Raw genomic sequence first — 25,337 nt, 5'->3', positions numbered from 1 at the left:
ATACATGGGATGAGGCAATATCTTCCAATCACCTGACCAACAGCTGATAAATTGCAGTCTTCGCTTGCGTCTATTTGTATAAGGCTCTTTCACGTGAGCGATACGAATTGTGTCAGGATCTGTTCAAGATAAAAACGGATGATTTTGCATGCAATTTTAATCGGTTTAGTCTGTGATTGTGTTCAATGTGTGCGTTTTTTCCGAATGGATGCAGTCAGCTTTGATGCCTTTTTCATAAGCATGAAGAAAAACTTAAGAATAATAATTCACATGTCCTAACAACCATCAGTGAAAAACAAATTGTATCCGTATTGCATCCAGGTACGTTCTGTTTTTCATGCAAGCACTATTCACATCTATGGAGCCAAGGCTATGTGAAAAACACACGCTCTAGAACAGTGTTCCTCAACTCAAGTCCTCAGGGCCCACCTAACTGCCAGGTTTTCAGGTGTTACAGGAAAATATGGCTCTCAGCCAGAACCTCAGCCTGATGACCACACAAATATGCCTAATAATTGTATATAGTGCATATTAATATCCAGTGGTATTCACCCATTTAGTGATATCAGTATGGCCAGTAACCATTTGGTCATTGTGTCCCTTGTTAGCACATCAAAGGCAGGAAGGGCACATTGTAAAAGCACTTGGACAACATTCTCTTGGCCAACAGATTGGGAAGATATTTGGGTGGTCACAGGGTGGAGTCCATGTGGGGGCTGGGACACAGGAACATATAGGTGACATGAAACTTGGGAGGCGCTCTCTTCCTGCCAGCCCTTGGACCAACAACACTTCAGAAGCAAGCTTAGTACATATCTGGTTATATGTGTATGTATATAAGTATAATATCTCAGTAGACTTTATATGTGTACATATAGATATTTGTAGACTGCGATTGTATTATGTGTTGATTATATATATGCTATTTATGCATGAGTCTCTATATGTACATGTACTAATGGTCAGGTAATGAAAGTGAGTTGGTTAGAAGTGTAGATCCAGGACTCTGGATATACTTGATATACATACACATTATTAGCCACATTGCTTAGCATCCTGGGAGGGCAGGAATGGAGGCAGCTGTGTGTGGTGGTGTCCTCTATATGTTGTGTTATTTGTAGTGTCTGTATCTTTATGTATAATATCCATTGCTTTGTTATCTCTATGTTATCAGTAAACTATTATTATATATAAGTATCTGCGAGGGTTGTGTGTTACTCCTGCGGTGTATGAAGGACTGGAAAAGGTGTAATAATACACAGAACAAGCGGGTTATACTGTATAGGAAACAAAGACAACAGTCTAGGAATAGAATAGAAGGGACGAAATAGAGAGATAGACATAAATCTCCAATTTCCGATAAGCAAACCTCCCTTCATTATCAGGATTTCCTTACTATTCAACAGGTGATATATTTAGTTTTAATGTATCAGGATTTACCACAGGTATTCATTCTGTGGGATATTCCCAAATCATGAATGGTAGTTGGACCCCGAGGACTGGAAATGGGGAATGCTGCTCTAGAACATGCTGCAACTCTTATGCACAGACCCATTTAAATGAATGTGTCAGGATTTACTCTGGATGCTTTCTCTACATGCATCACATCCGGACGGAAAACCAGTTCGTCCAGGGCATCCCGAAAGGATCCGGATGCAATGCATTTTTCAATTATGGTTTCTAGGAGATTGTTATTCTTCAGTTTTTCTTCATGTACGTGAAAAACACAACAAAACTGAATGTATCTACATAGAAACAACTGAAACGCTGAACACAAAAACAGACAAAACTGTCTGAACTTGCATGTAAAACCATCAGTTTTTTCTGACACAATCTATGTAATTCCTGTGAATGAGGCCTTAAGAAAACGGTCTGTGAGCCAAATTTATGAAGGTGACGCACAGCATTTGTTAAATTTAGCAAACTGTCACGTCCTGACTTAGAAACATAGAATGTGTCGGCAGATAAGAACCATTTGGCCCATCTAGTCTGCCCAATATACTAAATACTATGGATAGCCCCTGGCCCTATCTTATATGGCTATCCCATGCATGCTTAAACTCCTTCACTGTATTTGCAGCTACCACTTCTGCAGGAAGGCTATTCCATGCATCCACTACTCTCTCAGTAAAGTAATACTTCCTGATATTATTTTAAAACTATGACCTCTTGTAGCAGTTTTTCTTCTTTTAAATATTTTCTCCTCTTTTACCTTGTTGATTCCCTTTATGTATTTAAAAGTTTCTATCATATCCCCTCTGTCTCGTCTATCTTCCAAGCTATACATGTTAAGGTCCTTTAACATTTCCTGGTAAGTTTTATCCTGCAATCCATGTACCAGTTTAGTAGCTCTTCTCTAAACTCTCTCCAAAGTATCAATATCCTTCTGGAGATATGGTCTCCAGTACTGAGCACAATACACCAAATGAGGTCTCACTAGTGCTCTGTACAGCGGCATGAGCACCTCCCTCTTTCTACTGGTAATTCCTCTCTGTCACGGATGGTGTTGCAGAAAACAAGAAGTAACAAATAAAGATCCGACTGACTTGATCCCAAACTAAGGAACAAAAGGGTGAGCCCTATTAAAGCCCTATAGCTCTCCCTGACTGCTCAGCCCATGCAAAGATCTCTGTGATAGAAAGTTGCATGTCCACGTACCTAGACTGAGTGACACCTGAAAACCCTATAATAGTGAGGGGACACGGACCACCGGCTCCCTGCACTAATACAGAGGGAGTCAGGGTCACCTAGAATCAAGCCAACAGGAAAACACAAATAAAGGGATAGACTTATCTGAGAAACAGAACTTCTGAGAGATCTGGTGGTGACACTCTCCCTATACACCCAAGCATTCTGCTAGCATTTCCTGCTGCTCTATGACATTGTCTGCCTATCTTTAAGTCTTCTGAAATAATGACCCCTAAATCCCTTTCCTCAGAAACTGAGGTTAGGACTGTATCACTGATTTTATATTCTGCTCTTGGGTTTTTACGCCCCAGGTGCATTATCTTGCACTTATCAACATTACATTTTAGTTGCCAGATTTTTGACCATTCCTCTAGTTTTCCTAAATCCTTTTCCATTTGGTGTATCCCTCCAGGAACATCAACCCTGTTACAAATCTTAGTGTCATCAGCAAAAAGACACACCTTATGTCACCACCAGACATCTAAGAAGCTCTGACAGACGTCCTTCAGAACCTCCTCCTTGAGGTTCCTTTTGTTTTGCTTTCATTTTCTCATCTCGTTAGCCTCTCTCAGCTGTCATGTAGTTGCACTGATTGCATCCCTTTAAATCCCTTCCCATACTGCATCACTTTGCGGTTTATACAACTTCCTGGAGTGTATGCATGCTGGATGCTACTACTGAGTCTTCTACAGATAAGTTTTGTTCATTCATTTGTATTTCCCTGTTTTCTGGATCCCAGGTGACCCTGACTCCCTCCGTATCAAGTGTAGGGAGCCGGTGGTCGTGTCCCCTCACTATTATAGGGTGTTCAGGTGTTATACAGTCGAGGTACGAGGATATGCTATCATCTACCATTGAGATTTTTGCATAGGCTGAGCAGTTAGGGAGAGAGCCAGGTCTGTTGCAGGGCTATCCCTTTGGTTCCTTAGTTTTGGATCCAGTCAGTCGGATCTTCATTTTGTGTCTTCTAGTTTTCTGTACACCTTCCGTGACACCTTACCATCGAGGCCTTCTGCAATTTCGCTGATGAAGATATTAAACAATATGGGTCCCAGAACATATCCCTGAGGTACCCCACTGGTAACAAGACCATGGTCTAAATATACTCCATTGACTACAACCCTCTGTTGTCTGTCCCTCAGCCACTGCCTAATCCATTCAACAACATGGGAGTCCAAGCCCAAAGACTGCAATTTATTGATAAGCCTTCTATGTGGGGCAGTATCAAAAGCCTTACTAAAGTCTAGATAAGCGATGTCTACTGCACCTCCGCCATCTATTATTTTAGTCACCCAATAAATAAAATCAATAAGATTAGTTTGACATGATCTTCCTGAAGTAAACCCATGCGGTTTTTCATCTTTCAATCCATGGGATTTTAGATGTTCCACAATCCTCTCCTTAAGTATAGTTTCCATTAATTTCCCCACTATTGATATCAGGCTTACTGGCCTATAGTTGCCCGATTCCTCCCTACTACCTTTCTTGTGAATGGGCACAACATTTGCTAATTTCCAATCTTCTGGGATGACTCCTGTTGCCAGTGATTGGTTAAATAAATCTGTTAATGGTTTTGCTAGTTCACCACTGAGCTATTTTAATAGCTTTGGGTGTATCCCATCAGGCCCCTGTGACTTATTTGTATTAATTTTAGACAGCTGAACCTCTTCCTCTGTAAAGACACATGCATCAAAAGATTCATTAGTCTTCTTTCCTAACTGAGGTCTTTTTCCTTAATTTTCCTTTGTAAAAACTGAACAGAAGTATTCATTGAGGCAGTCAGATAGTTCTTTGTCTTCTTCCATATACCTTCCTTCTTTTGTTTTTAATTTGGTAATTCCTTGTTTTAGTTTCCTTTTTTCATTTATGTATCTGAAGAATGCCTTATCGCCTTTTTTCCCTGACTGAGCTAATTTCTCTTCTGCCTGTGCTTTAGAAGCTCTTATAACTTGTTTGGCCTCTCTCTGCCTAATTTTATAAATTTGCCTGTCATCCTCATTTGTTTGTTTTTTTATCATTCCTAAATGCTATCTTTTTGTTTTTAATGATTTTGGCCACTTCTGCTGAGTACCACAGTGGTCTCTTCCTTTTTTTGCTTTTACTGACAAGCCTAATGCAATTTTCTGTTGCCTTCAATAGTGCCACTTTTAAGTAGTCCCATTTCTCCTGGACTCCAATAAAACTGTTCCAATCTGATAGGGACTCGTATACCACTAATCTAATTTTAGAAAAGTCCGTTTTTCTAAAATCTAAAACTTTTGTTTTTGTGTGGTGTGACTCAGTCACTGTACTTATAGTAAACCACACTGACTGGTGATTACTAGATCCCAAGCTTTCCCCTACAGTAATATCATATACCAAATTCCCATTTGTCAATACTAAATCTAAAATGGCCTCCTTCCGGGTTGGCTCCTCAACTACTTGCTGTAGAGATAATCCCAGTAGGGAATTTAGAATATCTGTACTCCTGGCAGAACTAGCTATTTTGGTTTTCCAGTTTACATCAGGAAGATTGAAGTCTCCCATAATGATAACTTCCCCCTTCAATGTCATTTTAGCTATTTCCTCAACTAGTAGATCATCTAATTCTTTGACTTGACTAGGTGGTCTATATATCACACCTACACGAGTTACCTTATGATTATCAAGCTGCAAGGTAACCCAAACTGACTCTAAATTGTTCTCGCTAACTTGTATCAAATTAGATTTTATGCTATCTTTCACATACATGGCCACCCCTCCCCCTTCTTGCCTTCTCTGTCTTTCCTGTATAGAGAGAACCCTGGTATTGTTATATCCCAGTCATTACTCCCCTTGAACCACGTCTCAGTAACAGCCACTACATCTATATTCTCAGATGCCATTATAGCCTCAAGTTCATTGATCTTATTCCCTAAACTGCGAGCATTTGTAGACAAGAATCTGAGCTTGTCATTTTTTAACCTTTGTGCTACTGGCATCTTCCTGACTTACTGTCACCTGTTAAAGCTCCAGAAGCTCAGGAATAAAGAGCAATAGAGAATTGGTAGGGAAACAGAAAAGAAGCCAACTGGTTCATTCATTCTGAAAGCAGCCGGGGCCTGTAAAATAGAGAAGTCGGAAACAGAGACAACTCTGCAGCCTTTAAGTAAGGTAATGTAAAGCCCAGTTCTCAATGTATTTATATATTTCCCGAAAGCATAACAGAGGAACAACACAATGCAGAGGTATGTTCACACTAGGTGAAAATGGTGCAATTTCTGTGTCACAGAATTTTTGTCAGTATATCTATAGTGTATTACAGCACCAGCAAAGTACATGAAATGTTAACGAATTTTCATCCATATGCTGCAGAAAAAAATCCACAGTGGAAATCTGTGTATTTTTCTGCAAAATCCACAATGTAAATACCTCTGGGGAAAATCCACCCTATTTAGCATAGATTAAATCAAAATGATACAACATTGTAACTGTATAAGATATACAAATATGGACTAAACCAGACAAGTCCAGACATCATTCCACTTAACAACTAAGTAGTGAAATGAGGTATGTAGTTCTGGCGCTGCAGCTACTGCAGAACAGCTAATCGGCAGGGGAGCGAGTGTCAGATCCCGCCAATAATGTATTCATGGATTATCCTGAGGATAGTAAAATCCTGGACAAACTCTTCAAATGGGACTTGTCCAGGATTAATACGCTATTTGCGGGGATTTGACACTCGTTCCCCTGCCGATTAGCTGTTCTGCAGTAGGTCCAGTGCCAGAACTACATACCTCATTTCACTACTTAGTTGTTAAGTGAAATGGTGTCTGGACTTGTCTGGTTTAGTCCATATTTGTATATCTTATACAGTTACAATTAGGGTTGTCCCGATACCACTTTTTTAGGACCGAGTACAAGTACCGATACTTTTTTTCAAGTAGTCACCGATACCGAATACCGATACTTTTTTTAAATGTCATGTGACCGTTTTGGGGGATCTGTGGATCTGTGGATGACGCACTGTCATGTGGGGGATCTGTGGATGGCACTGTTATGGGGGACCTGTGGATGGCACTGTTATGGGGGATCTGTGGATGGCACGTTATGGGGATCTGTGGATGGCAACTGTTATGGGGGATCTGTGGATAGCACTGTTATGGGGGATCTGTGGATGGCACTGTTATGGGGGATCTGTGGATGGCACTGTTATGGGGGATCTGTGGATGGCACTGTTATGGGGGATCTGTGGATGGCGCTGTTATGGGGATCTGTGGATGGCGCTGTTATGGGGGATCTGTGGATGGCACTGTTATGGGGATCTGTGGATGGCACTGTTATGGGGATCTGTGGATGGCACTGTTATGGGGGATCTGTGGATGGCACTGTTATGGGGGATCTGTGGATGGCGCTGTTATGGGGATCTGTGGATGGTGCTGTTATGGGGGATCTGTGGATGGCACTGTTATGGGGGATCTGTGGATGGCACTGTTATGGGGGATCTGTGGATGGCACTGTTATGGGGATCTGTGGATGGTACTGCTATGGGGTGGGATATCTGTGGATGGCATTGTTATGGGGTGGGGGGATCTGAGGATGGCATTGTTATTTGGTGGGGGATCTGTGGATGGTGCTGTTATAGGGGATCTGTGGATGGAACTGTTATGGGGAGGATCTGTGGATGACACTGCTATATGTCATCCACAGATCCCCCTCATAACAGTGTCCCCCAATACACCGGGCCCCGCCGCTCACCGAAGTATTTATAAACGCTGCCCTCTCCCATGTTCCCCTGTATCCCCATAGCACTTACTTAAGCTTCCATAGCAGGCAGAGCGGACGGCACCAGTAACGTCACTCACTGACGTCGCGCGTCTGCTCCGCCTGCTTCACTCATAAAGTGGGCGGAGCAGGCGCTCTACGTCAGTGAGTGACGTTACTGCTGCCGTCTGCTCTGCCTGCTATGGAAGCTTAAGTAAGTGCTGTGGGGATACAGGGGGATACAGGGGAACATGGGAGAGGGCAGCGTTAGTTCAACTTAATAACAGGATAAGGATTCACGTTTATAAATACTTTGGTGAGCGGCGGGGCCCGGTGTAAGAGTACAGTGACTGCACCGGGCCCCGCCCATAGTTACGCCCATAGTATTCTATTTATGTATCGGGGCGGGGTATCGGCGGCTGAGTACCGCCGAGAAAACTCGGAATCGGTCCCGATACCGATACTAGTATCGGTATCGGGACAACCCTAGTTACAATGTTGTATCATTTTGATTTAATCTATGCTAAATAGGGTGGATTTTCCCCAGAGGTATTTACATTGTGGATTTTGCAGAAAAATCCACAGATTTCCACTGTGGATTTTTTCTGCAGCATATGGATGAAAATTCGTTAACATTTCATGTACTTTGCTGGTGCTGTAATACACTATAGATATACTGACAAAAATTCTGTGACACAGAAATTGCACCATTTTCACCTAGTGTGAACATACCTCTGCATTGTGTTGTTCCTCTGTTATGCTTTCGGGAAATATATAAATACATTGAGAACTGGGCTTTACATTACCTTACTTAAAGGCTGCAGAGTTGTCTCTGTTTCCGACTTCTCTATTTTACAGGCCCCGGCTGCTTTCAGAATGAATGAACCAGTTGGCTTCTTTTCTGTTTCCCTACCAATTCTCTATTGCTCTTTATTCCTGAGCTTCTGGAGCTTTAACAGTGCCTTGCAAAAGTATTTAGCCCCCTTGGCTTTTTTCGTATTTTGATACATTACAGCCTTAAATTCAATGTTTTTTTAATCTGAATTTTATGTGATGGATCAGAACACAATAGTCTAAGTTGGTGAAGTAAAATGAGAAAAATATATAAATAAAACTGTTGTTTAGAAATAGAAAACAGAAAATTGGCATGTGCGTATGTATTCACCCCCTTTGTTAGGTAGACCATAAAAAGCTCTGGTGCAACCAATTACCTTCAGAAGTCACATAATTAGTGAAATGATGTCACCTGTGTGCAATCTAAGTGTCACATGATCTGTCATTACATATACCCACCTTTTTTGAAAGGCCCCAAAGGCTGCAACACCTAAGCAAGAGGCATCACTAACCAAACACTGCCATGAAGACCAAGGAACTCTCCAAACAAGTAAGGGACAATGTTGTTGAGAAGTACAAGTCAGGGTTAGGTTATAAAAAAATATCCAAATCTTTGATGATGCCCAGGAGCACCATCAAATCTATCATAACCAAATGGAAAGAACATGGCACAACAGCAAACCTGCCAAAAGACGGCCGCCCACCAAAACTCATGGACCGGGCAAGGAGGGCATTATTCCGAGAGGCAGCACAGAGACCTAAGGTAACCCTGGAGGAGCTGCAGAGTTCCACAGCAGAGACTAGAGGATGAAGGTAATATAGAACGGAAGAAAGTAGCGGCACTCACCAGTGTGTAGTCAAAAGGATATGCAGCTTTATTTAATCCAGAGTTACATCAGGCAGGGGGCAGACGATTCAAAACACGCATTGATCAGCTGATCAATGCGTGTTTTGAATCGTCTGCCCCCTGCCTGATGCAACTCTGGATTAAATAAAGCTGCATATCCTTTTGACTACACACTGGTGAGTGCCGCTACTTTCTTCCGTTCTATATTACCTTCAACTTGCATCGCACCTGCATAGCTGAGCACCGCCGTCTGTGTGTGTCCTCTCCAGCCACGTACAGCACTGGATCCTAGTGCGCCTAGCCGCTGCGAGTGGTGCCGCCCCCTAGCTCATTTGTTACAGAGACTAGAGGATCTTTCCATAGGACGACAATAAGCCGTATGCTCCATAGAGTTGGGCTTTGTGGCAGAGTGGCCAGAAGAAATCCATTACTTTCAGCTAAAAACAAAAAGGCATGTTGTGAGTTTGCGAAAAGGCATGTGGGAGACTTCCAAAATGTATGGAGGAAGGTGCTCTGGTATGATGACACTAAAATTGAACTTTTCAGCCAAAGAAAACGCTATGTTTGGCGCAAACCGAACACATCACATCACCCAAAGAACACCATCCCCACAGTGAAACATGGTGGTGGCAGCATCATGCTTGGGGGACTGGGAAACTGGTCAGAATTGAGGGAAAGATGGATGGTGCTTAATACAGGGATATTCTTGAGCAAAACCTGTACCACTCTGTGCGTGATTTGAGTCTAGGATGGAGGTAAACCTTCCAGCAGGACAATGACCCCAAACGCACTGCTAAAGCAACACTTGAGTGGTTTAAGGGGAAACATGTAAATGTGTTGGAATGGCTTAGTCACAGCCCAGATTTCAATCCAATAGAAAATCTGTGGTCAGACTTAAAGATTGCTGTTCACAAGCGCAAACCATGCAACTTGAAGGAGCTGGAGCAGTTTTGCAAGGAGGAATGGGCAAAAATCCCAATGGTAAGATGTGGCAGGCTCATAGAGACTTATCCAAAGTGACTTGGAGCTGTGATTGCAGCAAAAGGTGGCTCTACAAAGTATTGACTTTGGGGGGATGAATAGTTATGCACATTGACTTTTTCTGTCATTTTGTCCTATTTGTTGTTTGCTTAACAATAAAAAAAAAAAACATCTTCAAAGTTGTGGGCATGTTCTGTAAATGAAATTATGCAAATCCTCAAACAATCCATATTAATTCCAGGTTGTGAGGCACCAAAATACTAAAAAAGTCAAGGGGGTGAATGCTTTTGCAAGGCACTGTACCTCAGTTCACTACTTAGTTCTTAATTGAAATGATTGACAGCAGGACTGCAGTGTCCATCTCCATCCACTATACAATGGATAGAGGCAGTGGCGTGCCCAGGGGGGTGCCAGAACAGAAGAAATGAGCGCTACCATCAATACAGATGGAAGCACTCATTGCTTTTCCCTTTATAAGATGCAGTGTATCTTATAAAGGGAATACTAGCGAGCGCTTCCATAATAAAAGTGCTCACTAGTCTGCAGGAGGAGGGGTAGAGAAGCGCTGTGAGCACTGTACAGTACTTACCCCTCCTCCTGCTCGCTCTTCTCAGTGCCTGCGCTGCTGTGTCCTGGCTGCCTGCAGCGTCAGGATGTACAGAGCGCACTCTGAAGGAGGTCAGGTGACTGCAGCGCGGGCCCTGAGAAGAGACAGCCAGGACAGGGAGAGTGGCGACAGGAGAGGTAAGTTATTTTATTATTTTACAGTCTGATCTGAGTTCTGATATGGAGGTCTAATGGGGGGGCTGGAGGTCTGACTGCGGGGGCCTGAATATCTGACTGGAGGTCTGGGGTGGTCTAATGGGGGATCTGAAGATCTTACTGGGGGTCTGGAGGTCTAATGGGGGTCTGATTGGGGGTCTGGAGGTCTAATGGGGGTCTAAAGGTCGAATAGGGGTCTGATTGGCGGTCCGGAGGTCTAATGGGGGTCTGATTGGGGGTCTGGAGGTTTAATGGGGGGCTGGAGGTCTGACTGGGTGGTCTGGAGGTCTAATGGGGTCCTGATTGGGGGTCTGGAGGTCGGACTGGGGGGTCTGGAGGTCTTATGGAAGTCAGATATGGGGGTCTGGAATCTGGATGTCTAATGGGGGTCTGGAGGTCTAGTGGCGGTCTGGAGGTCTGATATGGGGGTCTGGGCTGGAGGTCTGATATAGGGGTCTACGTAAATGGAAGGCATACGGAGTACCTTTTGTTTTATTAGCGGATCCATTGAAATGAATGGTTCCGTATACGGTCTGGAAAAAAACCGTTAGTGTGCAAGAGGCCTTAAGCAAGTTGAAGTCCACCGGCCAGCATGATGGCGTCATCTTGGGTGTGATGACGTCAACTCAGGCCTCGAAAATCTTCAAGCAAGATGGCGGAGGCCCACCCGCCACAAGCAAATCAATCAGGTAAGTAATGATTTTTTTAATTTTTTTTACACCGTGTTATGTACATGAGATGCAGCGATCATGTATGAATGCGGCATCTGAGGGATACAATGATGGGGAGTGGTGCAATCTCCGCTCCCTGTCATTGCACCCACTGCATAAAAAGAAATGTGCTTTGTGACTAAGTAATTAGTGTGCAAGAGGCCTTAAGCAAATCGAAGTCCACCAGCCAGCATGATGGCGTGATGACGTCAACTCAAATCTTCAAGCAAGATGGCGGAGGCCCACCCGCCACGAGAAGCTAATTTCTTTTTTTAAAGTTTTCGAATTTTCCAATACTTTGCTCATCTCTACACATGATGTATTTTATTACAAAAATTACCTTACCTTACACAGGACATGATGGAAAAAAATATGGTGACAAAATAGGTAATAGAAAACAATGGAATTATAGTCTTTGTTGTGCCATCAAATTCCTGCTGTCGTGATACTGACGTGAAATAAGATACCTAGTATAAAAAATAAATACATGTTATGTTATAGTAAATTTTTTAGTTAGGAAAAACAACCATTATGCTAACTACTGACTATAATATTTTTACAGAAAAATATAGAGAAACATTTCCATGGTTGTTTAGATTTCGGCAACATGATGACTTTAGTTGCCAAAGGTAACAGTGTAGCGCTGCCTGCATTGTAAATAATTAAAGTGAATGGGTTACTGTTGTGACCCACCAGTTGCTAAAACTGCAACATGATAGTCATATTTCAAACCTACTGGATTTTTGTGATTATTGTATTGGGGTTATTGAGGATATGGAGCAGGTTGGTTGGTGGCAATTCCGCACTTAGGTGATACTGGCCTAGTGGTCATTTAATCAGTGTCTTAAATGATGATGGTTGCAGTCCACACTGCTCTCTGGAATCTCAAGGCTTTACTTGAGAGAAATTGGTTTGGTTCTCTCTGGAAAATTTGTATCAGGAGCAGGAGCTTAACAAGTTTCCTCCTCTCCCCTCTGTCTCTGGACAGGACCAACTCATTTCTACCAGGAGGAGAGGAACAGGATGGTAAGCCCTGTTCTTTGCCAGCATTTGCCATCCCTTTCTTGCTGGTAGCTACAGCCATAATCAAACAATGAGATACATAATATATAACAATATAAACAATATACAAATTGTAGTACCCCTAGGTCTGGGATACTAGACTAGCTCCATCCTCTGTATGGTTTCCAGCACTGGCAGCTGCCCAAAAAACAGCTAAATGTTGGGTTGCTGGCTGTTAGACCCCTACCATTCTGATATTGATGTCCTATTCTAAGGACAGGTTATCAATATCAAAGTACTGAAAAAACCCTTTAATGAGATTTACTTAGCTTCCATCGTGTTTCTATTTGTAGGGCAGGCAGAATAGCCAAGTATGCTATATTATTCTGACAATTAAAAAACTGCACCCTGGTGAATTTGATGCAAATGTGAATAAAGCCTAAAAAGTATGATCTAAGATAAATATGGGGGTGCACACTGGATAATGAAGGAGGTCCTATATAGAAGAGGAGTCCTGAGTCAATGGATCCAAACTACTCTCCAAAAAAGTTAGGAGCAGTAAAAAGGGGTTTTCTGGGATTTTAATACTGATGACCTATCCCTAGGTTGAAGGCAGCATTTCAGGGCATAGACTGGCAGCAGCTTCTGTCACACATTAAAAAAAGAGGATTAATGGGAGAGCTTTAAAGGGAACCTGTCACCAGTTTTATGGTGTCCTAACTAAGGGCAACATAAATAAGTGACTGATTCTCTTAGCAAAATGCTGGGTCACTTTCTTTAATTGACCCAGTCAATCTGCCAACATCTTGTATTGAAAAGCTCCAGCTGATAATAATGAGTCCTATATATTCATGAGCTCCTGACTCTCCCCGCCCACCTGCTGCTGAATGACAGTTATTTTCCATATGAATCAGCAGCATGTGGGCAGGGGAGTGGCTATAGCTCTGAATTAAATATACGCTGGACTCACTGACATCACGCCGGACTCAAATCAGCTCATTAGCATGCGGCATCTTTGTGTGTATATTATGAGGTAACCATCTGTCACAGCAGTAAGTGAATACATCTAAGGTACTTTTTAGTAGTTAATGATTGTATATAATTAGTTAGATTATAATAAAATATCCACATGACAGGTTCCCTTTAAATCTACTTAGGGTAATTACACTGCAAAATGTATTTCTACAGGTAAAAAGTATATAAGGCTAGAATTAAACCTCATAAGGCTTTCAGTTACTGTAAAAAGTGCTATAAACAACAAAAGGGCATTTTAAAATACAAGTTGGAGAGGTCAACCGTAGCCTTTGAAATTTACAAAGGGAAAAAAGAAATAGATTCTGCAAAAATACAAAATAAACGGCTGCTGACTAAAGAGAGCAAGAAAAAATAAATCCCCAAAATAAATGATTCTTAGGGTCCATTCACACGTCCGCTAAATGGATCCGCATCCATTACACAATTTTGCGGAGCGGGTGAGGAACCATTCATTTTCAATGGGACAGTGTGCGGTCCGCTACCGCACTTCCGTTCCGTGGCCCCACAAAAAAATACATGTCCTATTCTTGTCCAAAGACACGGACAAAAAAAGGCATTTCTATTATAGTGCTGGCCCTGTGCGGTCCGCAAAATGCGGAACGCACATGGCTGATGTCCGTGTTTTGCGGATCCGCTATTTGCGGACCGCAAAACAGTTAGGGACGTGTAAATGAACTCTTAATTTACATGGTCCCGGGTTATAAGTGGTACAGTTCTAGGTCCCCTTTTATTTATTTTTTAATGATATAGAGGATGGAATAATTACCACTTTTTTTTTTTTTTTGCACCAAGCTATGTAGTATTGTGCAGTTTATGGAAGATGTCCATAAACTACAAACTGACTTGGGCACTCTGATTGTTTGGGCATCCACTTGGCAAATGAGATTCAATGTGGATAAATGTAAAGTTATGTATCTGGGTACAAAAACTAGCACACATGATACTAAAATATGTCATATGTCCTAGAGTGACTAAAACTGGGAGAGTCTTTTGTAGAGAAGGATTTGGGTGTATTTGTAGATCATCGTAGACTAATTAACAGCATGATGCAATGTCAATAAGCTGCCTCTAAGACTAGCAGAATATTGTCAGGTATTAAGAGGCATGGACTCGCGAGAAAGGGATGTAAAAATACCACTTTACAAAGATGTGGTGCTGCCTCATCTGGAATAAGCAGTTCAGTTTTGGTTAACTGTAAGAATGCCCTGGAGCTGGAAAAAAGTACTAAGAAGAGCAACTAAACTGATGGAAGGTCTTAGTTATGAGGAAAGATTAGAGGAATTAAACTTACTTAGTCTTAAGAAGAGACATCTAAGAGCAGACATGATTAAAGTAGTTTTACAGGATTTTTGAACTAATGATCTATCCTCCAGGTAGGTCATCAGTATATAATTGGTAAGGGTCCAACACCTGGGCCCCCACGCCGATCAGCTGTTTGAGAAGACACTGGTGCTCACAGTAGTGCCACAGCCTTCTCTCTGTTCACCAAGCACAGCGCCGTCCATTTGTGCTTGGTATTGCAGCTCTTTTTTTATTACAATTATGTATACCCTTGCACATGTAGAGGCACTTTTTACATATATTTACATTTAGTCAAAGACTATTGGTTGCCTGCTCTTGACATGTACATTTTTTATTTTATTCGCATTTATTTTTGTAAAATTTAGCTTTTATTAGTCATTTAATTAATATATATAAAGTGAGCACTTAAATCTAACCTACTGATTAAAACTCTCTACAGTAGACCCTTTGTGTGCTACGTTGCAATTGGCTTACTTCTGGTGCAGGCTAGTATAACAGTAACAACGTGCTATGGAAAAATTGTCTTTTTTGCTGAGTGCCTGTGTGTACATCTTCTAGGCTTACTATAATAACACTGTTGCTTTTTATACTGCCTGCTAGCTTTGCATTATCTGTGGTTGCTGACACATTTATTTTTCATGTAACTTGGCTTAGTGACTGTATTGGTAGCTGTTTGATTGCTACACTAGCTGGCAGCTATATGCTTCAATTTGCCTGTTCAATGACTAGGCTTATTTCTCATGACGGCGCAGTACCACAGCTTGGTGACTGTGATAGTAGCTGTTTGATCGCTACACTTGCTGCCAGCTGTCAGCTTAATATTGTCTGTTCAAAGGCTATGCTTAGTTTCTCATGGCGGCGCAATATCTCACTATGCTGCCTGGAGGCTACTCGGTAGCTTACACACTAATTCCGGGTCTGCTGTGAACTAAAAACTTAATTACTGCCCCCCGACATGTTTCGCCATATACATGGCGTCTTCAGGGGATCGGGCAGACTGCACAGACAATATTTGAACAGACAATATTAACCACCTCAGCCCCCAATGCTTAAACACCCTGAAAGACCAGGCCACTTTTTACACTTCTGACCTACACTACTTTCACCGTTTATTGCTCGGTCATGCAACTTACCACCCAAATGAATTTTACCTCCTTTTCTTCTCACTAATAGAGCTTTCATTTGGTGGTATTTCATTGCTGCTGACATTTTTACTTTTTTTGTTATTAATCGAAATTTAACGATTTTTTTGCAAAAAAATGACATTTTTCACTTTCAGTTGTAAAATTTTGCAAAAAAAACTAGATTCATATATAAATTTTGCTCTAAATTTATTGTTCTACATGTCTTTGATAAAAAAAAAATGTTTGGGTAAAAAAAAAAATGGTTTGGGTAAAAGTACAAACTATGGTACAAAAATGTGAATTTCCACTTTTTGAAGCAGCTCTGACTTTCTGAGCACCTGTCATGTTTCCTGAGGTTCTACAATGGCCAGACAGTACAAACACCCCACAAATGACCCCATTTCGGAAAGTACACACCCTAAGGTATTCGCTGATGGGCATAGTGAGTTCATAGAACTTTTTAGTTTTTGTCACAAGTTAGCGGAAAATGATGATTTTTTTTTTTCTTACAAAGTCTCATTTTCCACTAACTTGTGACAAAAAATAAAAAGTTCTATGAACTCACTATGCCCATCACGAAATACCTTGGGGTCTCTTCTTTCCAAAATGGGGTCACCTGTGGGGTAGTTATACTGCCCTGGCATTCTAGGGGCCCAAATGTGTGTTAAGGAGTTTGAAATCAAATTCTGTAAAAAATGACCAGTGAAATCCGAAAGGTGCTCTTTGGAATATGGGCCCCTTTGCCCACCTAGGCTGCAAAAAAGTGTCACACATGTGGTATCTCTGTATTCAGGAGAAGTTGAGAAATGTGTTTTGGGGTGTCTTTTTACATATACCCATGCTGGGTGAGAGAAATATCTTGGTCAAATGCCAACTTTGTATAAAAAAATGGGAAAAGTTGTCTTTTGCCAAGATATTTCTCTCACCCAGCATGGGTATATGTAAAATGACACCCCAAAACACATTCCCCCAACTTCTCCTGAGTACGGAGATAACCAGATGTGTGACACTTTTTTGCAGCCTAGGTGTGCAAAGGGGCCCATATTCCAAAGAGCACCTTTCGGATTTCACAGGTCATTTACCTACTTACCACACATTAGGGCCCCTGGAAAATGCCAGGGCAGTATAACTACCCCACAAGTGACCCCATTTTGGAAAGAAGACACCCCAAGGTATTCTGTGAGTGGCATGGCGAGTTCCTAGAATTTTTAATTTTTTGTCACAAGTTAGTGGAAAATGATGATTTTTTTTTTTTTCATACAAAGTCTCATATTCCACTAACTTGTGACAAAAAATAAAAACTTCCATGAACTCACTATGCCCATCAGCGAATACCTTGGGGTCTCTTCTTTCCAAAATGGGGTCACTTGTATGGTAGTTATACTGCCCTGGCATTCTAGGGGCCCAAATGTGTGGTAAGGAGTTTGAAATCAAATTCTGTAAAAAATGACCAGTGAAATCCAAAAGGTGCTCTTTGGAATATGGGCCCCTTTGCCCACCTAGGCTGCAAAAAAGTGTCACACATGTGGTATCTCCGTATTCAGGAGAAGTTGAGGAATGTGTTTTGGGGTGTCTTTTTACATATACCCATGCTGGGTGAGATAAATATCTTGGTCAAATGCCAACTTTGTATAAAAAATGGGAAAAGTTGTCTTTTGCCAAGATATTTCTCTCACCCAGCATGGGTATATGTAAAATGACACCCCAAAACACATTCCCCAACTTCTCCTGAGTACGGAGATACCAGATGTGTGACACTTTTTTGCAGCCTAGGTGGGCAAAGGGGCCCATATTCCAAAGAGCACCTTTCGGATTTCACTCGTCATTTTTTACAGAATTTGATTTCAAACTCCTTACCACACATTTGGGCCCCTAGAATGCCAGGGCAGTATAACTACCCCACAAGTGACCCCATTTTGGAAAGAAGAGACCCCAAGGTATTTGCTGATGGGCATAGTGAGTTCATGAAAGTTTTTATTTTTTGTCACAAGTTAGTGGAATATGAGACTTTGTATGAAAATAAATAAATAAAAAAAAATCATCATTTTCCACTAACTTGTGACAAAAAATAAAAAATTCTAGGAACTCGCCATGCCCCTCACGGAATACCTTGGGGTGTCTTCTTTCCAAAATGGGGTCACTTGTGGGGTAGTTATACTGCCCTGGCATTTTCCAGGGGCCCTAATGTGTGTTAAGTAGGTAAATGACCTGTGAAATCCGAAAGGTGCTCTTTGGAATATGGGCCCCTTTGCCCACCTAGGCTGCAAAAAAGTGTCACACATCTGGTATCTCCGTACTCAGGAGAAGTTGGGGAATGTGTTTTGGGGTGTCATTTTACATATACCCATGCTGGGTGAGAGACATATCTTGGCAAAAGACAACTTTTCCCATTTTTTTATACAAAGTTGGCATTTGACCAAGATATTTATCTCACCCAGCATGGGTATAAGTAAAATGACACCCCAAAACACATTCCCCAACTTCTCCTGAGTACGGTGATACCAGATGTGTGACACTTTTTTGCAGCCTAGGTGGGCAAAGGTGCCCAAATTCCTTTTAGGAGGGTATTTTTAGACATTTGGATACCAGACTTCTTCTCACGCTTTGGGGCACCTAGAATGCCAGGGCAGTATAAATACCCCACATGTGACCCCATTTTGGAAAGAAGACACCCCAAGGTATTCAATGAGGGGCATGGCGAGTTCATAGAATTTTTTTTTTTTGGCACAAGTTAGCGGAAATTGATATTTTTTATTTTTTTCTCACAAAGTCTCCCTTTCCGCTAACTTGGGACAAAAATTTCAATCTTTCATGGACTCAATATGCCCCTCACGGAATACCTGGGGGTGTCTTCTTTCCGAAATGGGGTCACATGTGGGGTATTTATACTGCCCTGGCATTCTATGGGCCCTAAAGCGTGAGAATAAGTCTGGAATATAAATGTCTAAAAAATTTTACGCATTTGGATTCCGTGAGGGGTATGGTGAGTTCATGTGAGATTTTAGTTTTTGACACAAGTTAAGAAAAAAAATATATATATAAATATATAATTCTGCTAACTTGGGCCAAAAAAAATGTCTGAATAGAGCCTTACAGAGGGGTGATCAATGACAGGGGGGTGATCAATGACAGGGGGTGATCAATGACAGGGGGGGTGATCAATGACAGGGGGGGTGATCAATGACAGGGGGGGGGATCAATGACAGGGGGGTGATCAATGACAGGGGGGTGATCAATGACAGGGGGGTGATCAATGACAGGGGGGGTGATCAATGACTGGGGTGGTGATCAATGACAGGGGGGTGATCAGAGAGTCTATATGGGGTGATCACCCCCCTGTCATTGATCACCCCACTGTAAGGCTCCATTCAGATGTCCGTATGTGTTTTGTGGATCCGATCCATGTATCCGTGGATCCGTAAAAATCATACGGACATCTGAATGCAGCATGACAGGGGGGGGGGGTGATCAATGACAGAGGGGGGTGATCAATGACAGGGGGGTGATCAGGGAGTCTATATGGGGTGATCACCCCCCCTGGAAGGCTCCAGGGAGACGCCTGTATGTGTTTTGCGGATCCGATCCATCTATCAGTGGATCCGTAAAAATCATGCGGACATCTGAATGGAGCTTTACAGGGGGTTGATCAATGACAGGGGTGTAATCAATGACAGGGGTGTGATCAGGGAGTCTATATGGGGTGATCACCACAGTCATTGATCACGCCCCTGTAAGGCTTCATTCAGATGTCCGTATGCGTTTTGCGGATCCGATCCATCTATCAGTGGATCCGTAAAAATCATGCGGACATCTGAATGGAGCTTTATAGGGGGTTGATCAATGACAGGGGGGTGATCAGGGAGTCTATATGGGGTGATCACCACAGTCATTGATCACGCCCCTGTAAGGCTTCATTCAGACGTCCGTATGCGTTTTGCGGATCCGATCCATCTATCAGTGGATCCGTAAAAATCATGCGGACATCTGAATGGAGCTTTACAGGGGGTTGATCAATGACAAGGGTGTAATCAATGACAGGGGGGTGATCAGGGAGTCTATATGGGGTGATCACCACAGTCATTGATCACGCCCCTGTAAGGCTTCATTCAGACGTCCGTATGCGTTTTGCGGATCCGATCCATCTATCAGTGGATCCGTAAAAATCATGCGGACATCTGAATGGAGCTTTACAGGGGGTTGATCAATGACAGGGGTGTAATCAATGACAGGGGGGTGATCAGGGAGTCTATATGGGGTGATCACCACAGTCATTGATCACGCCCCTGTAAGGTTTCATTCAGACGTCCGTATGCGTTTTGCGGATCCGATCCATCTATTAGTGGATCCGTAAAAATCATGCGGACATCTGAATGGAGCTTTACAGGGGGTTGATCAATGACAGGGGGGTAATCAATGACAGGGGGGTGATCAGGGAGTCTATATGGGGTGATCAGGGGTGATCAGGGGCTAATAAGGGGTTAATAAGTGACGGGGGGGGTGTAGTGTAGTGTAGTGGTGCTTGGAGCTACTTTACTGAGCTACCTGTGTCCTCTGGTGGTCGATCCAAACAAAGGGGACCACCAGAGGACCAGGTAGCAGGTATATTAGACGCTGTTATCAAAACAGCGTCTAATATACCTGTTAGGGGTTAAAAAAAACACATCTCCAGCCTGCCAGCGAACGATCGCCGCTGGCAGGCTGGAGATCAACTCTCTTACCTTCCGTTCCTGTGAGCGTGCGTGCATGTGTGCGCGCGTTCACAGGAAATCTCGCGTCTCGCGAGATGACGCGTAGATGCGTGATTGTGCGCAGCGCTGCCACCTCCGGAACGCGATCCTGCGTTAGGTGGTCCGGAGGTGGTTAAGCTGACAGCTGGCAGCAAGTGTAGCGATCAAACAGCTACTATCACAGTCACCAAGCTGAGGTACTGCGCAGTCATGAGAAATAAGCCTAGTCATTGGACAGGCAAATTGAAGCATATAGCTGCCAGCTAGTGTAGCAATCAAACAGCTACCAATACAGTCACTAAGCCAAGTTACATGAAAAATAAATGTGTCAGCAACCACAGATAATGCAAAGCTAGCAGGCAGTATAAAAAGCAACAGTGTTATTATAGTAAGCCTAGAAGATGTACACACAGGCACTCAGCAAAAAAGACAATTTGTTCATCACACGTTGTTACTGTTATACTAGCCTGCGCCAGAAGTAAGCCAATTGCAACGTAGCACACAAAGGGTCTACTGTAGAGAGTTTTAATCAGTAGGTTAGATTTAAGTGCTCACTTTATATATATTAATTAAATGACTAATAAAAGCTAAATTTTACAAAAATAAATGCTAATAAAATAAAAAATGTACATGTCAAGAGCAGGCAACCAATAGTCTTTGACTAAATGTAAATATATGGTATTGCAGCTCAGCCCATTCACGTCAATGGGGCTGAGTGTAGCATAGGCCATGTGACCAATGAACATGACGTCACATGGCCTAGACCAGGGATGGGCAAACTGCTGCTCTCCAGCAGTTGTAAAGCTACAACTCCCAGTATGCCCAGTCTGCCTACAGCTATCAGCCTACAGCAGGGCATGATGGGATTTGTAGTTTTACAACAGCTGGAGAGCAGCAGTTTGCCCATCCCTGGCCTAGACAATGCAGCAAAAAGGTTGCGGCTCTATTAAGAATGCCAGTGACTTCTCAAGCAGCTGGTGGGGGGCCCTGGGTGTCAGCACCCCACTGATCAGATACTGATAACTGATTCTAAGGATAGGACATCAGTGCAAGAATATCTAAAAAGCCTTTTAACCTACAGTACAGACCAAAAGTTTGGACACACCTTCTCATTCAAAGACTTTTCTTTATTTTCATGACTATGAAAATTGTAGATTCACACTGAAGGCATCAAAACTATGAATTAACACATGTGGAATTATATACATAACAAAAAAGTGTGAAACAACTGAAAATATGTCATATTCTAGGTTCTTCAAAGTAGCCACCTTTTGCTTTGATTACTGCTTTGCACACTCTTGGCATTCTCTTGATGAGCTTCAAGAGGTAGTCACCTGAAATGGTTTTCACTTCACAGGTGTGCCCTGTCAGGTTTAATAAGTGGGATTTCTTGCCTTATAAATGGGGTTGGGACCATCAGTTGCATTGTGGAGAAGTCAGGTGGATACACAGCTGATAGTCCTACTGAATAGACTGTTAGAATTTGTATTATGGCAAGAAAAAAGCAGCTAAGTAAAGACAAACGAGTGGCCATCATTACTTTAAGAAATGAAGGTCAGTCGGTCCGAAAAATTGGGAAAACTTAGAAAGTGTCCCCAAGTGCAGTCACAAAAACCATCAAGCGCTACAAAGAAACTGGCTCACATGCGGACCACCCCAGGAAAGGAAGACCAAGAGTCACCTCTGCTGCGGAGGATAAGTTCATCCGAGTCACCAGCCTCAGAAATCGCAGGTTAACAGCAGCTCAGATTAGAGACCAGGTCAATGCCACACAGAGTTCTAGCAGCAGACACATCTCTAGAACAACTGTTAAGAGGAGACTGTGTGAATCAGGCCTTCATGGTAGAATATCTGCTAGGAAACCACTGCTAAGGACAGGCAACAAGCAGAAGAGACTTGTTTGGGCTAAAGAACACAAGGACATTAGACCAGTGGAAATCTGTGCTTTGGTCTGATGAGTCCAAATTTGAGATCTTTGGTTCCAACCACTGTGTCTTTGTGCGATGCAGAAAAGGTGAACGGATGGACTCTACATGCCTGGTTCCCCCCATGAAGCATGGAGGAGGAGGTGTGATGGTGTGGGGGTGCTTTGCTGGTGACACTGTTGGGGATTTATTCAAAATTGAAGGCATACTGAACCAGCATGGCTACCACAGCATCTTGCAGCGGCATGCTATTCCATCCGGTTTGTGTTTAGTTGGACCATCATTTATTTTTCAACAGGACAATGACCCCAAACACACCTCCAGGCTGTGTAAGGGCTATTTGACCATGAAGGAGAGTGATGGGGTGCTGCGCCAGATGACCTGGCCTCCACAGTCACCGGACCTGAACCTAATCGAGATGGTTTGGGGTGAGCTGGACCGCAGAGTGAAGGCAAAAGGGCCAACAAGTGCTAAGCATCTCTAGGAACTCCTTCAAGACTGTTGGAAGACCATTTCAGGTGACTACCTCTTGAAGCTCATCAAGAGAATGCCAAGAGTGTGCAAAGCAGTTATTCAAAGCAAAAGGTGGCTACTTTGAAGAACCTAGAATATGACATATTTTCAGTTGTTTCACACTTTTTTGTTATGTATATAATTCCACATGTGTTGATTCATAGTTTTGATGCCTTCCGTGTGAATCTAAAATTTTAATAGTCATGAAAATAAAGAAAACTCTTTGAATGAGAAGGTGTGTCCAAACTTTTGGTCTGTACTGTATATAAGCATACAAATGGCCCATTATTCTCCATAAGAACATTAGAACATGGTCACAGAAGGAACAGTGGATGGATTAAAGACAAATAGGTAGATGAATGCTTATGAAAATGGGTAGAATTCTGGTTTCTCCTTCCCCTTCCCTTAACCCCTTCCTGACCAGCGGCGTAATAGTACGGCGCAGTGGGACGTGACTTTCCACTCAGCACCATACTATTACGTTGGTCTGATCGGGCGGGTGCAGGAGCTGCACCCGCGCGATCAGCGTCAGGGGTCCAGCAGTGACTGATAGCCGGACCCCTGCTGTATGCGCCGACATCGCTGAAAACACAGATGCCATCGCATTAACCTTTGATGTGCCGCGATCCGCGCTGAACTCGGCACGTACGATGTATGGGTGGAGGGAGAGAGCTTCCATCCGGTCCGAGCGCTGCTGTGATGGGGACTCGATGGCAGGGAAGGCAGCCCAATGCCTTCCGTAGGCATCGTGGCTGTCTTCCATGTAACCCTGTGAGATCCAGCCTCCTGGATCTCACAGGAAGCAGGCTGTAAGTGTATTACACTGGTAATACACTTACAGCCAATGCATCACAACACAGAAGTATTGTAATGCATTGTAAAGGGGATCAGACCCCCAAAAGTTGAAGTCCCAGAGTAGGGCCAAAAATAAAGTAAAAAAAGTTAAAAAATATAAAGTTTCTCTCAAAAAAATTAAGAGTTTCAAGTTAAAAAAAAGCATCTTTTTGCCAAAATAAAGTAAACATTTTTTTTTTTAAAGGAAAAAAAGAACAGTAAACATATTAGGTATCGCCGCGTCCGTATCGACTGGCTCTATAAAAGTTTCACATGACCTAACCCCTCAGAGGAACACCGTCAAAAACATAAAATAAAAACTGTGCTAAAAAAACATTTTTTGGTCACCTTACATGACTAAAAGTGCAACACCAAGCGATCAAAAAGGCGCATGCCCCCCAAAATAGTACAAATCTAACCATCACCTCATCCCACAAAAAATTTGCCCCTACCTAAGACAATCGCCCCAAAAATTAAAAAAACTATGGCTCTCAGACTATGAAGACATGATAAACATGATTTTTTTGTTTCAAAAACGCTTTTATTGTGCTAAATGTAAAAAAAAGTAGACATGTTAGGTATTGCCGCATCCGTAACAACCTGCTCTTTAAACATATCACATGATCTAACCCCTCAGTGAACACTGTAAAAAAAACGGTGTAAAAAAAGCCATTTTTTGTCACCTTACATCACAAAAGGTGTAATAGCAAGCGATCAAAAAGTCATATGCACCCCAAAATAGTGCCAATCAAACCGTCATCTCATCCCACAAAAATGACACCCTACCTAAGACAATTGCCCAAAAACTAAAAAAAACTTTGGCTCTCCAACTATGGAGACACTTTTATTGCTTTAAAAATTATATTATTGTGTAAAACTTAATAAAGTTTACAGTCAGTATACATAATAGGTATCGCTGCGTCCGTAAGAACCTGCTGTATAAAAATATCACATGACCTAACCCCTCAGATGAACACCGTAAAAAAATAAAAATAAAAAGTGTCAAAAAATTCTTTTTTTGTCATCTTACATTACAAAAAGTGTAATACTAAGTGATCAGAAATACATACGTAACCTATAATAGAACCAATCAAACCGTCATCTCATAGCGAAAAAAAAATTGCCCCTAAATAAGACAGTCGCCCAAAGAATAAAATGAACTATGGCTTTCAAAATATGGAGACACAAAAAAAGTTTATTTTTCAAAAATTCTTTAATATGCAAAACAAAAAATGTAGTCATACCGTATCTTGTATTGTCGCGTCTGTAACAACCTGCTCTATAAAAACACCAAATGCTCTAACCTGTCAGATGAACATTGTAAATAGCAA

The 25,337-nt window shown here is 42.3% G+C and overlaps 1 protein-coding gene across 2 annotated transcripts in view; it reads right to left on the bottom strand.

Moving 5' to 3' along the window:
- LOC121002805 (patched domain-containing protein 3-like) overlaps positions 1-25,337 on the bottom strand; it is an 89,395-nt gene that overhangs the window by 24,087 nt on the left and 39,971 nt on the right. For both annotated transcript variants that reach the window (XM_040434357.1, XM_040434356.1), the window contains exon 3: positions 11,890-12,011. In XM_040434357.1, the coding sequence (XP_040290291.1) occupies positions 11,890-12,011 (122 nt within the window). The remainder of the gene's footprint in view (positions 1-11,889; positions 12,012-25,337) is intronic.

This window comes from Bufo bufo, chromosome 5 (genome assembly GCF_905171765.1).
Source record: "Bufo bufo chromosome 5, aBufBuf1.1, whole genome shotgun sequence".
Lineage (NCBI taxonomy): Eukaryota > Metazoa > Chordata > Amphibia > Anura > Bufonidae > Bufo > Bufo bufo.
Note: the sequence above shows the minus strand (reverse complement) of the source record. Positions and strands in the feature narration are given on the sequence as shown.